At 44.1% G+C, this 15,353-nt stretch overlaps 1 protein-coding gene across 6 annotated transcripts in view; it reads right to left on the bottom strand.

Moving 5' to 3' along the window:
- Positions 1-15,353, bottom strand: part of TNRC6A (trinucleotide repeat containing adaptor 6A) — a 213,661-nt gene that overhangs the window by 94,584 nt on the left and 103,724 nt on the right. Inside the window, exons 1-2 of one of the 6 annotated variants that reach the window (XM_032157144.2) lie at positions 4,350-4,597; positions 3,887-3,934 (exon numbers count right to left, since the gene is read on the bottom strand). The exons of the other annotated variants lie outside the window; for them this stretch is intronic. Of the exons in view, the coding sequence (XP_032013035.1) occupies positions 3,887-3,934; positions 4,350-4,354 (53 nt within the window). The 5' untranslated portion in view covers positions 4,355-4,597. Of the gene's footprint in view, positions 1-3,886; positions 3,935-4,349; positions 4,598-15,353 lie in introns of those variants that run through there. 6 annotated transcript variants of the gene reach the window in all.

The raw sequence follows: 15,353 nt of genomic DNA, 5'->3' as shown, positions 1-15,353 counted from the left end.
TCCTTTCTCTCTCTTTTTGCTTTGAGACAGGGTTTCACTCTGTTGCCCAGGCTGGAATGCAGTGGCACAAACTCAGCTCACTGAAGCCTCAAATTGCTGGGCTCAAGCAAACCTCCCACCTCAGCCTCCCAAGTAGCTGGGACTACAGGTGCATACCACCACATCCAGCTAATTTTTAAAAATTCTTTTGTAGAGGCAGAGTCTTATCACGTTGCACAGGCTGGTCTCAAACTCCTGGGCTCAATCCTCCTGCCTTGGCCTCCCAAAGTGCTGGGATTACAGGCGTTAGGCACTAGGTCCAGCCTCACTCACCTCTTTTTGCCACCACTTCAATTCAGGCCTCCATTGCTTCTTGCCTAGATCGCTAGTTTTCTCCCATAAATACACCTGGTTAGTAATCCCAGACCAGAAGATTATTCTATCACATCAGTACCCAACAGAAAGCATGCAATAGCTCCCATACCTAAAAATTTATGCACAAGTTCCTCGACCTGACATTCAAGAACCTCTATATCTGGCCTCAACCAGTTTGCTACAAATACCTTATATAACCTGAACTACCCACTGCAATATCAAAATCTCCTGTACTTTCTGGATTTTTGTGTCCTTACTTCTGTTGTTGTTCTTACAGTGCCCTTTTATCTGCCTTTCAAAATTGATTCCATTCTTCAAAGTTCAGTTCTAATGGTAATCGCCTCACGTAGATATTATGGCTCCCATGATACTAACATAATGTGACAATTTTAATGGCCAACTATGAATTTTAAAAGACAGTTTACCTATGATAGTAAACTAAATTTATTAGTTGTGCCAATGTTGTTTAACTGGCACTGGCTACCAGGGACCCTGTCTTGAGGATCTGCAGCTTAGCAGAGGAAAAGGAGAATGGCAACACATCTTTGACATTCAGAAACCAGAGCTTCCAAATTGAGGATCTACATAATGGGGTCTAGGCTTCCATGTTATTAAAAGATTATTTTTTTCTTTTTTCAGATAGAGTTTCACTCTGTCGAGTAGGCTGCAGTGCAGTGGCACGATCTCGGATCTCCGCCTCCAGGGTTCAAGAGATTCTCCTGCCTCAGCCTCCCAGGCAGCTGGGATTACAGGCGCATGCCACCACGCCCGACTAATTTTTGTATTTTTAGTAAAAATGAGGTTTCACTATGCCAGGCTGGTCTCGAACTCCTGACCTCAAGCAATCCACCCGCCTTGGCCTCCCAAAGTGCTGGGATTATAGGTGTGAGCCACAGCACTTGGCCAAAAGATGTTTAAATTAACTCAACATCTAAAAGTTCGGAGGCTTTCACGTTACAATTCCTAATGAAGATCTAGAGCAGTGGTTCTCGGCCAGGGTCGATTTTGCGCCACTCCCAGGGACATCTAGCAATATCTGGAAGCATTTTTGATTGTCACAACTGGACAGGGAGTGCTACTGCAGATGCTGAACATCCTGTGATGCTCAGAACAACTCTCACAATAATAAATTATCTGGTCCAAAATGTCAAGTGTCCAGATTAAAAAACTGATCTAGAAGTATTGCATGCATCTGTGGGTTCCGCCTACCAAAAGAAATTTTCAAATTTTTCAAGTTCGAAGCCTAAAAAGTTACTCAAATTACCAGTGATATGGTCTCCTCCAAGTTACTTAACCTCTTTATACCTCAAATTCTTCATCTGCAAAACGGAGATAATACTACTATCTACCTCACAGGGTTTTTCAAGGATCAGATGAGTCCATGTAAAATCTTAGGAGAAGTGTGCCAGGCACATAGTAAGCAATCAATAAATTTAACTACTTACATTCTTCCCTGGCTTAGTGCCCAGTCCCACAGTTGAAATATCGAAAATGCTCAAAAAATGGTTACTCAATGAATACAATGCCTTGATTTCCTGGGGAGAGCACTAATGGGTAAAGACAGATATATTCTTTTTTGTGAAAAAGGAAACACAGCTAGAGATGGAGATGAAGGAAGCATCTGCCCACCTAATCACCTCTCTCCTTCTTCAGAACACTTTTAACCTGCAAGAAAAGCTTCCCTCTCATTGGATCCTTAGTACACATTGCCTTACAATCTCTTTGATATTTGGTTTTCCTTTCATGCCTTCTGACCAACTGAATATTCTCAAGCACATGAATGGGATGGTATCTTTTGATTCCTACGTCATCTACCTAGTATTACTGTTATTTACGCATTTATGATAGTCTTTCTACTAGACTGTACATGCCCTCTGTGAACACGGACAGCACTTTACTCCTTTTTATGTAACCCAAAAGGCCTAACAGACCTCGGCAACTGGCTGGCCCACGCCGCTCGTTTGACAGATTCGACAGAGAGGCTAAGTGACTTGCCAAGAGTCAAGGTCATATTCCAAGTAGCAGAGCTGGAATTCAAACTCTGATAAATAGCCAACCCAGAGACTCGAGTTCTACCTAATATTAAAATTATACTTGTGGCACAGACAATTTTTAATTAAGTACTAGAGCACCTTCATAGGAATTATACTGATATTTACCTGACAAAACAAAAATGGAAGGATAAGTAGACCTCTAAGCTCTGTTCTGCTGATATTACACCTTAATGGCTCAACCTGTTTTCTTTAATGGTTTCATATCTTAACATTTCCTTACTAGATTTTGACAAAATTTATGTAAATATACCACAAACAGTCAGTGATGTCAGACTTAATTTCCTTTAAATGATCCCATAATTATTTTGAGTAACAGAGAATCCCTTACTGGGTAAACCAATGATGCCTATCCTTCACCATCTGAACACATTCTTTAACGATCACCTGAACAGATTAGTATCTTATGAAACTCAATAGGCCAGCAATTTGGAACAATTCTACACGGTACAAAATATTCAGAAGATTTGAAATGTGAGTGTTAAAAACCCCAACGTAAACCTAAAACCCGCAATCATCAAGAGCAAACTACATTAAAACCTGAGATAGGAGAAATTTTATTTTCAACAAGTGAAAAAAAAAGAAAAAAAATAAAGCTATTCACGGATTTGGTTAATTGGCTAAGTTTCCCTGAGTGTCCCAATATGATGTAAAAGAAAAAGGTGAATAAGAAAGGAAAAGACGGTAGGAAAGAAAATGAATGTGAAAAGGAGTTAAATACAGTACAATTCCTTGATGCTTATGCAATTACAGCTCAATGAAGCTAAATATTTCCATGCCATAAAGACATCGTTTAAAAAAACAAACAAAAAATTCTCCCTTCGCGGTGATGCAAAAACAGCAGGGCCCAACAGGAACGATAACCTCTTCTGGAGAAAAGATTTTTAATTATTTTACCAGCTGATGAAAGGAGCACACACCGAACATGGACAGAAATGGAGTTTCAAAGGAAAACAAAACGCAGCTTATACTTGGTAAAGTTCAAGGACAAAACTGCTTCCAATGCAACAGAATCCGCCTGACTACAATGTATGGGGGGGGAGAAAATGCGAACACATAGTATCTTTTTATAAAAGCAACAATTTGAGCTACAAAGTAATAACGGGGAAGCCAAAACAGTTTGACAGCCCGCCATAAGGGCCGCCTCAATCATGAGTCACACAATGCCTGCAACCATTTACAATAGTAATTAATGCACAAGTCCCCTAATTAAATTCTAAAAGGGTGAGAATGCTTTAACTAAGTTTACAAGAACTGCTTTGCGCTTTTTTTTTTTTTTTTTTAAAAAGAAAGAAACACACGCGTAATTACGTATCTCCCCGCAATCCCTCCAGTATTCCCCCAGGCCGCTTCTCCCGAATGTCTGCTCTCCGGGTGCGGAAGAAAATGTCACGGGAGAACTTCTCAACCCAGAAAGGGCGAATCGGAGTAGAAATATACGATTATCGTGGGACGGGAGATGGAAAGCTCGCCCATCTTACCTGCTAAGATTTCTTTCTACGTCTTTGGTAGCTTTAGCTTCCAATTCTCTGAAACAAAAAACAAAAACAAAAACAAAACAAAAACACACACAAAAACGAGATGCGCGTGAAAACGGAGCTGCTGCGGCAGAGGCTCGCGCCGGGGCCGGATGGGGGAGGGGAGAGGACGGGGGGAGGGGGACTCACAAAGCTGCGGGGCTGCAGCCCGGACTGCGGTCCCGCGGCGCGGGCGAGGCGCAACCTCGGCCCGGCCCCCGCGGCGCGGCGCGGCGTAGCGCAGCGAGGCTCCCCCGGGCCGCCCGCCCGGCCTCCGCAGCAACACAGCCTGCGCCCTCCCGCCGAGGCCCGAAGTCTCGGGGACGCCCGGCGCCGCCGCCTCTGCCGCCGCCGTCGCCGCGGTTGCGGGCCCTGCGGCAGCGCCCGCGGCTCCTCCCGCCCGGAGGGAGGCCCTTGTTCCGCTCACCTCATGTGTGTAAAGTGCACGAGCAAGTGGGGCGCGGCGAAGGAGGCTCGCGAGCCTCAAGCCCTCCGCAGCGCCGCGGGGAGAGGCCCGAGCCGCTGCACCAGCGCCATTTTCTACACCGACCCGCTGCCGCCGCCGCCGCCGCCGCCGCCGCCGCCGACACCACTGCCGCCGCAGGCCCCAGACCGGAAGTGAATGCCCCACTCGGCAACCCCTTCCGGGGGCGCCGCGGCCACTGGCCCCCAAGATGGAGGCCCTAGCAACTGGACCCGCAGACTGGGCAGGTCCTTGGCAACCGCCCCGGCGTGTCACGCTGCACCCGGCCGGACCTCCTTGGAGGTCACAGCCTCCGAGGCGCCCCGCGGAGTGGCTGGCGGGGGGCCTGCGGAGCCCCGAGCCCAACCTTTTTCGGTGCAGCAGACTCCGATCTGACCGAGGAGGGGAGTCCCTCCCCTCCTCCTCCTTCTTTGCTGCGACACAAGTTTCCTACCCGCCGCCCGGCCCCTCCCCCACTGACACACGCCAAAAAAAAAAAAAAAAAAAATTGCCTAAAACGCAAATTCTACCCCAACCGCAGCCTGATGAGCCCGCGCGGCTTTTGAATTCAGCCACTTCTAATTATTTTTGACCTTGGGCCAGTTATTTAACCTCTCTGTTTCTCTGTTCCTCCTCAGGTAAAGAATGCATACCTGAGGCGGGTTGTGAGGCTTAAGAGCGATTTTTATCCACCGACCTTTGACTCAGCGGTTCCACCTGCACGGATTTTCTGCTCAAGAAATAATTCTGGGTATCTGCAAATATTTCACCATCGAGATACTAAGCTGTGGTATTGATGATGGTGAAAAATTGTAAACAGCCAAAATGTCCAGCGCTACTAGATGGCTTCAAAAACAGTTGCTGGCATGTATTAGGACACTGTAAAAATGATGTGGAGGAATAATCCCGGCATGGGGGAAGTGGTTGCGATAGAATAAATGAAAAAGCAGGTTCCAACGTAGCTCACACAGTAAGAAACATCTTAGTGTAGACACAGATACGTACATGTAGATACACGAAGATATGTATATATGTAGACACAGATGCATATGTGTACATTAAAAGTATACATACATACCTACATGTAGATACAATAAGACATATCTGCAGGTAGATACAACAATATACATACATGTAGATGCAGTAGGATACATATTTTCACTTGCATGTGTTCTTTCCAACCTCTCATCATGCTTTTTCTTCTAATTTAAAGATAATTCCTCCTCTGTGCTTAAAATCTATAACCTTTACTTTCTCAGAAACCCCACTCTGTGGATCATCCCGTTCTCCTTTTTCTGACCTAAGTCCTTCAACCGGCTTTATTTTTTTAAATTTTTTATTATATTATTATTATTTTTAGGCAGAGTCTCGCTCTGTCTCCCAGGCTGGAGTGCAGTGGCGCGATCTCCGTTCACCGCAACCTCTGCCTCCCGAGTTCAAGCAATTCTCCTGCCTTAGCCTCCCGAGTAGCTGGGATTACAGACGCGCACCACTGCGCCCAGCTATTTTTGTAGTATTTTTAGTAATGACGGGGTTTTGTCATGTTGGCCAGGCTGGTCTTGAACTCCTGACCTCAGGTGATTGCCCGTCTCGGCCTCCCAAGGTGTTGGGATTACAGGCGTGAGCCACTGCGCCCAGTCTCAACTGGCTTTACAACATGCTTGAATCTCTCCCATTAAAAACAAACAAAACTTCCCTGGACATGTTGGGTTTCTGTCCTCTCCGAGAGGATAAGCTAGTGAATGAATGCACAGAAAGTCATGAAACATATGCACCAAAATGTTAACTGATTATGACTTTTTTCATTTTCTTCTTTTAGTGTATCTGTTTTTTTCTTTTTTGCGATGAGCATATAAAAACACTTTTTTGAAAAAAAAATCAGGCTTACAAAATATAAAACGTAGTGGGCACCGAATAAATGCTAGTGACTTTCCTTTTCCTGCTATCATCCCTGAGGTTCACTTACCTACACACATATTTGTTTTTCTTTCATAATCCTTTCTACTTAAAATGTTTAAAAAGTTACTACGGTATTTCATTAGGAGTTTAAAAATATGAACATATATGTATGGCACAATATGCTTTCATACCAGGTTTAGGAATAATTTTTTACAACAACATAAGGCAATGAAAACAGTCATATTTATCAACATTTGCACAGCTGTTAAGATTGGCTGATTTTTTTATTAGACTTTTTTAGGTTTTAATAACTCAGTGATTCTTAATTGGGACAATGTTGCCCCCATCCCTACCCCTGAGGACATTTGGCAATGAACTTTTTGGTTGTCACACTGGATGCTACTGATTGGTATCTGATAGCTACGGACCAGGGATTCTGCTAAATATTCTGTGATGCATAGGACAGTCCCGTACAACACTGGAGTATCTGAACCAAAATGCCAATAGCACCAAGGTTGAGAAAGCCTGGAACTAATTCCCAGCTCCAGAGAAGCTAATAAGATGTGATTTCTTGGTGGGGTGATTTTTACCCACCACCGCGCGGTGGCTCATGCCTGTAATCCCAGCACTTTGGGAGGCCAAAGTGGGCGGATCATCTGAGGTCAGGAGTTTGAGACTAGCTTGGCCAACATGATGAAACCCGGCCTCTACTAAAAATAAAAAATTAGCCAGGCATAGTGGCACATGCCTGTAATCCCAGCTAATCAGGAGGCTGAGGCAGGAGAATCGCTTGAACCCAGGAGGCGGAGGTTGCAGTGAGCCAAGATCACGCCATTGCACTCCAGCCTGGGCAACATGGAAAAAAAAAAAAAAGATGTGATTTCCAGAAGGTTTGTCGACAGTGATTGGACATCCCATCTGAGCCCTCCTGGGCTGCAGTGTAGAGTGTTCTATATGAGGTCATGCTAGTCACTTTTAAATTATCTCTTACTTAAACTTGGTGCATACATTGAAGAAAAATGACAATATAAGATCAGCACTGATTCCTTATGTGGGACCCTCTAAGGGATCTTTTCCTGTTACCATCTTTTCTTTTTACTAAATAATCATTCTCTCTACTGAATATTTCCCATCACCACACAAACTCTAGTAACTTTCATTAAAAAGCAAAAACCCCAAAACTCCCTTGATGCGTCATTCCTCTCCAGCTCCATTTTTCTGCTCTTGTTCCCAACAATGCTTTCTTGGGAAAGTGTTCCACACAAGCACCTTCCACTGGCTCTCCTCCTTCTCCCAGCTCTCTTTAACCTGATATCCCCATCCCTCCTCCAAAACTGCTCTTATGAAGGTCGCAAGTGACTTTGAGAGTGCCAAACTCAATGGAAACATGTCTGTCCTCATCTTGATTTACTTCTTAGCTACATTTGCCACAACCTAACACTCCCTCCTTCTTAAGAGAATCTCTTTGCTAGGCCATCTTGACAGTATATTCTTCTGGAGTTCTTTTTACCTCTCTAGCCATTTTTTTTTTTTTGGTATCTTTTGCTAACATCTTCTGTTTTATATCAAATAAATGTTGGAGATCTCCCCACTCCCAAGGCTTTGTTCCAGACTTCTGTTCTTTCACCTTCTCTACTCTCTCTTTAGGATGGGTAATCTCGTTTATTCTCTTCTATTTAAGTACTCTCTGAATGCAGATGACTCTCAAATTTAAACCTTAGCCGTTGTCTCACCTGTGTACCCCTGAATGCCAAAATGACAATTCACTCACACAATATTTATTGAGCACCTACTATGTGCCAGGCACTGTGTTAGGACTGTCTTCTCTGGTTCTTGTGTGGAACTACTGTGGTGGATTAAGACTAGGAAGGCAGACAGATTTGTTTTTTGTTGTTGTTGTTGTTGTTGTTGTTTTAGACATAGTCTCGCTCTGTCACCCAGGCTGGAGTGCAGTGGTATGATCTCAGCTCACTGCAACCTCCGCCTCCTGGGTTCAACTGATTGCCTTGCTTCAGCCTCTCCAGCAGCTAGGATTACGGACGTGTGCCACTACACCCGGCTAATTTCTGTATTTTTAGTAGAGAGCGGGTTTCACCATGTTGGCCAGGCTGGTCTCGAACTCCTGACCTCAAGTGACTCACCTGCCTCGGCCTCCCAAAGTGCTGGGATTATAGGCATGAGCCACCATGCCCGGCTGATTTTTTTTTTTTTTCTTAAGCAAACAAAAAGTGTATAATTACAAACTATGGCAAGTGCACAGAAAGATAGGAATGTTGCTCTAAGAAAGTGTGAAACAAAGGAAAACATTGATTATGCAACAAAGAATGTTTCTTTGAAAATGTAAAGCTTCACCTGAGAATGGAGAGAGGAGCTGGGGAGGGGGAGAGGAGGGGTCTCAGGCTGGAGGGTTACATTTATGGTTACATTTGTGGGTTATCAGTGCGGAGGGAAACAGGCTTCATATTGTATTTGGCTTTAAATCTGCCAGACCAAGGCAAATGGATTGCTGGAGCTCAGGAGTTCGAGACTAGCCTGGGCAACATGGCAAAACCCCATCTCTACTAAAAATACAAAAATTAGCCAGGTGTGGTGGTGTGCATCTGTAATCCCAGCTACTCAGGAGGCTGAGGTGGGAGGATCGCTTGAGCCTGGGGTGGGGTGTAGGTTGCAGTAAGCCAAGATAATGCTACTGCACTCCAGTCTGGGTGACAGAGTGAGATCTTTTCTCAATAAATAAATAAATGAATCTGCTAGTGTTGTCGTTTTCATTTTACTTGCATCAATCCATTAGGAACGGAACCAGAAACAAGGTTCTATAAAGAGAAACGGGCTGTACAAATTTAATTTTAAATAAGCCCTTTTTCTCCATTTGTCTTTGTTGCTGTGGCTTTTGAAGTTATCAGGACATAAATGTTCTCTAACTTCTCCTTCTCTTACTGAGAAGGGCAAATGATTAGCTTAATACTTTGGAAATTATGTACTTGAAAGAAAAGATTTTGTTTTCCTCCCAAGGCTTTACCAAATACCATTGTGAGATATAAAAGTATTTTTTTAGGCAAGGCTCATGCATAATATTTTTAAATTTTTAAATTTTTTCACAATAATGTATAAATATGAATGTGGATTTGAGTTCCTGGAGAGAATTTGTTTATTTATTTTAACAAGGTCTTGCTCTGTCGCCCTGGCTGGAGTGCGGTGACACGATCTCGGCTCACTGCAACCTCCACCTCCTGGGCTCAAGCGATCCTCTCACCTCAGCCTCAAGTAGCTGGGACTACAGCCACAAGCCACTGCACCTGGCTACTTTTTGTATTTTTTGTAGAGATGGAGTTTCACCATGTTGCCCAGGCTGGTCTCGAACTCGTGAACTCAGGTGATCCACCTGCCTCGGCCTCCCAAAGTGCTGGGATTACAGGTGTGAGCCACCATGCACAGCCAAGTGTATTTATCTTATTTAACTAAAATGTATTTGAAAGTTAATATATGCCAGTCAGGCTCTGTTCTAAGTGCTTCACAAATATTAATTAATTATTAATTGTAGCTTTCACATAGCCATGTGAGGTAGAAATATTATCCCCACTTTGCAGATGGGGGTAATTAACTTGCTCAATGTCATATTAAAATAGTAAATGATCAAACAAACCAACATACACTCAAGTGATTTGCTTCCAGAGCCTGCTACGTTACAGAACTGTTTTTCTTAACCATATTAGATCCTACTCCCCTTTTGATAACAAATGTTTTGTAACACCACCTCTTTCTATCCCAACGTGATAATCATGTCTTAATTTACCTAAGACATAATTTCACAATACATACATATTGACATCTCTGATATAAAAGAGAAATAAAAGTAACCATAATAAAATAAAATGTCTTTCATTATGTAAATGTTTGGAAATGGTCTACACTAGAAGATGCAGCGGGGTAGCTAGGTCTTGACACCTATGCGTACTATCACTGCTATAAATAGTCACAGCAGTGATGAATTGATTACTCACACATCAAGAACTGTAGTTATGTTGGAGACGTAATTTTTCTGGAATGGAGAACAACTCTCAGTCAAGTTCTGAACAAATAGAAAACAGTTCTCTCTCAATTTATGTGATAATTGCATTACTGGAAATTTTGCAATAATTAAAATGGAATAACAAAAAAGTTAGATATTCAGATAATTATAAACATCCCTTTTACCTATGTGAATGTCCAGTGAGGGAGGAATTCCTCATTTTGTGGAATTAACTCTGTCTAGCATCCACAACTCCTAGCCACTGACTTTTTTTTTTTTTTTTTTTTTGAGAGTCTTGCTCTGTCACCCAGTCTGGAGTGCAGTGGCACGTTCTTGGCTCACTGCAACCTTCACCTCCTGGGTTCAAGCGATTCTCCTGTCTCAGCCCCCCAAGTAGCTGAGATTACAAGCACATGCCACTACACCCGGCTAATTTTTGTATTTTTAGTAGAGACAGGGTTTCACCATGTTGGCCAGGCTCATCTTGAACCCCTGACCTCAGGTGATCCTCCTGCCTCAGCCTGCCAAAGTGCTGGGATTACAGGCATGAGCCACTGCACCCTGCCGCCACGGACTTTTAATAGCACACATCTCCCCTCAACCAAAAACACTTCAGTCATTTCCCCCAAACCCTCTGGGGAGTGGAGGTGAAATGTTACTTATTGAGAACCATTGCTGTGGAGGATGAGAAGAGCCAAGGAATGAATCCTGGAAAATCTGATACTGTTATGAAGAAACCAGCAAGGCAAGAGAGAAACAGCATGAGTGTGGCATAATGGGCCCATGTAATATCTCCTGGGTATTTTAGGCTGACATGTCAAAATTTAGCCTCCTCATTCCTCCCCTGACCCAACCAACATCCTATATGGACCTGACCCTTTCCCAGTTTTCCCCCAAGTCGGTAATAACACCACCAGTCACTTAGCTGTTCCAGCCAGAAACCTAAGCATTAGTTCTGACTCTTCCCTGCCTCTCATGCATCATGTATCAACAAGTCATCTGGTCTCCAATCTGCTTTCTTTGTCTTCTCTTCCTGTGTTTCTTCACTGCCATCCCGTAGAACACCCCGAAAACTCCAAAGATTCATTCTCTTTGCCTCTTTTTTGTTGTGGTGGTATAATTCGTATACAATAAAATCACACTTTATTTATTTAAGAGTTGTGGCTCACACCTGTAATCCCAGCACTTTGGGAGGCCGAGGCAGGTGGATCATTTGGGGTCAGGAGTTTAAGGCCAGCCTGGCCCACGTGGTGAGACCCTGTCTCCACTAAAAATACAAAAATTAGCCAGGTGTGGTGGCGGGTGCCTGTAATCCCAGCTACTTGGGAGGCTGACGTAGAGAATCACTTGAACCCAGAAGGTGGAGGTTGCAGTGAGCCAAGATCATGCCACTGCACTCCAGCCTGGGTGACAGAGTAAGACTCTGTTTCAAAATAAATAAATAAATAAATAAATAAATAAATAGTTGGGGTCTTGCTCTGTCACCCAATCTAGGGTGTAGTGGCATAATCATAGCTCATTGCAGCCTCAAACTCCTGGGCTCAAGTGATCCTCCCGTCTCAGCTTCCCAAGTAACAAGAATGACAGGTATGTGTCACCACGCTCAGCTAATTTTTTATTACTTTTTATAGAGATGAGGTCTCGCTGTGTTGCTCAGGCTGGTCTTCAATGCCTGGCCTCTAGTGATCCTCCCACCTTGGCCTCCCAAAGCACTGGAGTTACAGGTATACTCACACTTTTAAAGTGAAAAATGTAATGCATTTTGACCAATAAATATACCCATGTGGCCATTATCACAATCACTATATAGAACACTTTTATCACTCCAGAAAATTCCCTTGTGCCCCTTCTCAGTGACTCACCTGTTGTCCTCCCACACACACCTACCACCAGGAAACCATTTTTCTGATTCACATCACCACAAATCAGTGCTGTCTGTTTTAGATCCTCATATAAATGAAGTCATACTGTGTATATTCTTTTGGGCTTGACTTCTCTTGCTAAACGTGCCTGTGAGAGTCATTCATATGATTGCATGTATTAAGTTCATTCCTCTTTATTGCTGCCAAGTATTCTATTGAATGGATATACCACAGTTTGTTTACTCATCCTCTTGTTTTAAAATAATAATAGTTATTTTTATTATCATTTTGATACAGGATCTCACTCTGTCACCCAGATTGTAGCGCAGTGGTGCCATCCGGCTCACTGTACTTCCACTTCCCAGGCTGAAACCATCTTCCCACCTTAGCCTCAAGAGTAGCTGGGACCAAAGGCATGCACCACCAGGCCGGGGTAATTTTTGTACTTTTTGTAGAGATGGGGTTTTGCCACGTTGCCCGGGCTGGTCTCAAACTCCTGGGCTCAAGGGATCCACATACCTCAGCCTCCCAAAGTGCTGGGATTACAGGCATGAGCTACCGCACCCAGCCTCTTCCTCGTGTTAGTTAACATTTGGGTTGTTTCCAGTTTGGGGCTATTATGAGTAAATCTGGTATGAACAGTTCTTGTACAAGTCTATTTTTGTGGACAGTGGGCATGTGTTTCTATTTCTCTTGGATAAATACCCAGAAATAGAATTACTGGATCACAAGGTAAGTGTATATTTGACTATATAAGAAACTAGAAAACGTGTAAAATGGTTGTACCCGGTTGCATCTCAACCTCATCAAGAGTTCTATTTGCTGCCCCTCCTCAGCAGCTTTGCAGGTGTTCATTCTTAGCCTGTCAAAACCGTTGTCCATACAGCAGCCTTAATTCTTTTTTTTTTTTTTTTTTTTTTGAGACAATCTCGCTCTGTCACCCAGGCTAGAGTGTGGTGGTGTGATCTCGGCTCACTGCAGGCTCCGCCTCGCGGGTTCATGCCATTCTCCTGCCTCAGCTTCCTGAGTGGCTGGGACTACAGGTGCACGCCACCATGCCCGGCTAATTTTTTTGTTTTGTTTTGTTTTGTTTTGTTTTGTTTTTTTTAGTAGAGACAGGGTTTCACTGTGTTAGCTAGGATGGTCTCGATCTCCTGACCTCGTGATCTGCCCGCCTCAGCCTCCCAAAGTGCTGGGATTACAGGCGTGAGCCACTGTGCCCAGCCCAGCCTTAATTCTTTTTCTTTTTTCTTTCTTTCTTTCTTTTTTTTTGAGATGAAGTTTTGCTCTTCTTGCCCAGGCTGGAGTGCAATGGCATGATCTTGGCTCACTGCAACCTCCGCCTCCCAGCCACAAGCGATTCTCCCGCCTCAGCCTCCTGAGTAGCTGGGATTACAGGAGCCTGCCACCATGGTTGGCTAATTTTTTTGTATTTTTTGTAGAGACGGGGTTTCACCATGTTGGCCAGGCTGGTCTCGAACTCCTGACCTCAGGTGATCCACTTGTCTTGGCCTCCCAAAGTGCTGAGATTATAGGCGTGAGCCATCACACCCGACCTCTTTTTCTTTTTTTGAGACAGGGTCTAGCTGTGTCACCCAGACGGGTGTGATCACATCTCACTGCAGCCTCCAACTCCCAGGCTTAAGTGATCCTCCTGCCTCAGCCTCCTGAGTAGCTGGGACTACAGATGTGAGCTGCCATGCCTGGCTAATGTTTATTATTATTATTTGTAGACAGGGCCTTGTTATATTGGCCAGAGTGGTAATTTTTCTGAAAATGAAAGTTGGATCATCTTCTTTTCTGCTTAAAATAGTAGAAAGGATTTCCAGGGCTCTCGATTTAAAGCCTGATACCTTTAACATGTTCTATAACATCTCCCTGATGTTATCTTATAGTCCTTCTCTCTTGCCTACCATGCCTCAGACAAGCCTGCTCCTCCTAATCTTTCCCCTGTCAACCCAAACGTAACTTCCTCTGGACTTTCCCGACCAGCACCTGCCTTGACTCAAAAGGTCTCCCTCCCAGTTATATATTCTAAAGACATCCTCTACACCTTCATAGCATTCATCACATTTCTAATGAAATATTACTGTCGCTTGTTTAAATTTTTTTTTTTTTTGACATGGTCTCACTCCCTTGCCGGAGCTCGAGTGCAATGGTGCAATTATAGCTCACTGCAGCCTTGAACTCCTGGACTCAAGTGATCCTCCTGCCCCAACCTCCTCAATTGCTGGGACTACAGACTCACACCACCACACTCAACTAATTTTCATTTATTTTTTATTTTTTAATTTTTTTTGAGATAGGGTCTCATTCTGTTACCCAGGCTAGAGTACAGTGGCATGATTGCAGCTCACTGCAGCCTCTGCCTCCCAGGTTCAAGTGATTCTCACGCCTCAGCCTCCTGAGTAGCTGGGATTACAGAGACCTGCCACCACGCCCGGCTAATTTTTATATTTTTAGTAGAGATGGGGCTTCACTATGTTGGCCAGGCTGGTCTTGAACTCCTGACCTCAGGTGATCTACCCACCTCCCAAAGTGTTGGGATTACAAGCATGAGCCAGCAAGCCCGGCACCAACTAATTTTTAAAATTTTTTGTAGAGATGGGATCTCCCTACGTTGCCCAGTCTCAAACTCCTGAACTCCTGAGCCTAAATGATCCTCACCTTGGCCTCCCAAAGTGCTACGATTACAAATGTCTGCCACTGCCCCGCCTTTGTTTAATCTTTGGTACTCCGATTTTTTTGTAAGCGCCAGGAGAGCAAAGGCCGTATCTGCCTGGTCATCAGTACATCTCCACCTCTAGCACAATGCCTAGTACATATTAGGCCCTCAATAATGCTTATTAAATTAATAAATAATTTTCCATAGTCTGCTTATCTCTTTTTTTTTTACTTTTTCTTTTTTTTTTTTTTTTTTGAGACAGAGTCTTGCTCTGTCGCCCAGCCTGGAGTGCAGTGGTGCGATCTTGGCTCACTGCAACCTCCGCCTCCCGGGTTCAAGCAATTCTCCTGCCTCAGCCTCCTGAGTAGCTGGGATTACAGGCGCCCACCACCATGCCCGGCTAATTTTTGTATTTTTAGTAGAGACACGGTTTCACCATATTGGACAGGCTGGTCTTGAACTCCTGACCTCAGGTGATCCACCCACCTCAGCCTCCCAAAGTGCTGGGATTACAGGTGTGAGCTACTGCACCT

The sequence above is a fragment of the Hylobates moloch genome, unplaced genomic scaffold (assembly GCF_009828535.3).
Source record: "Hylobates moloch isolate HMO894 unplaced genomic scaffold, HMol_V3 SCAFFOLD_6, whole genome shotgun sequence".
Taxonomy (NCBI): domain Eukaryota; kingdom Metazoa; phylum Chordata; class Mammalia; order Primates; family Hylobatidae; genus Hylobates; species Hylobates moloch.
Note: the sequence above shows the minus strand (reverse complement) of the source record. Positions and strands in the feature narration are given on the sequence as shown.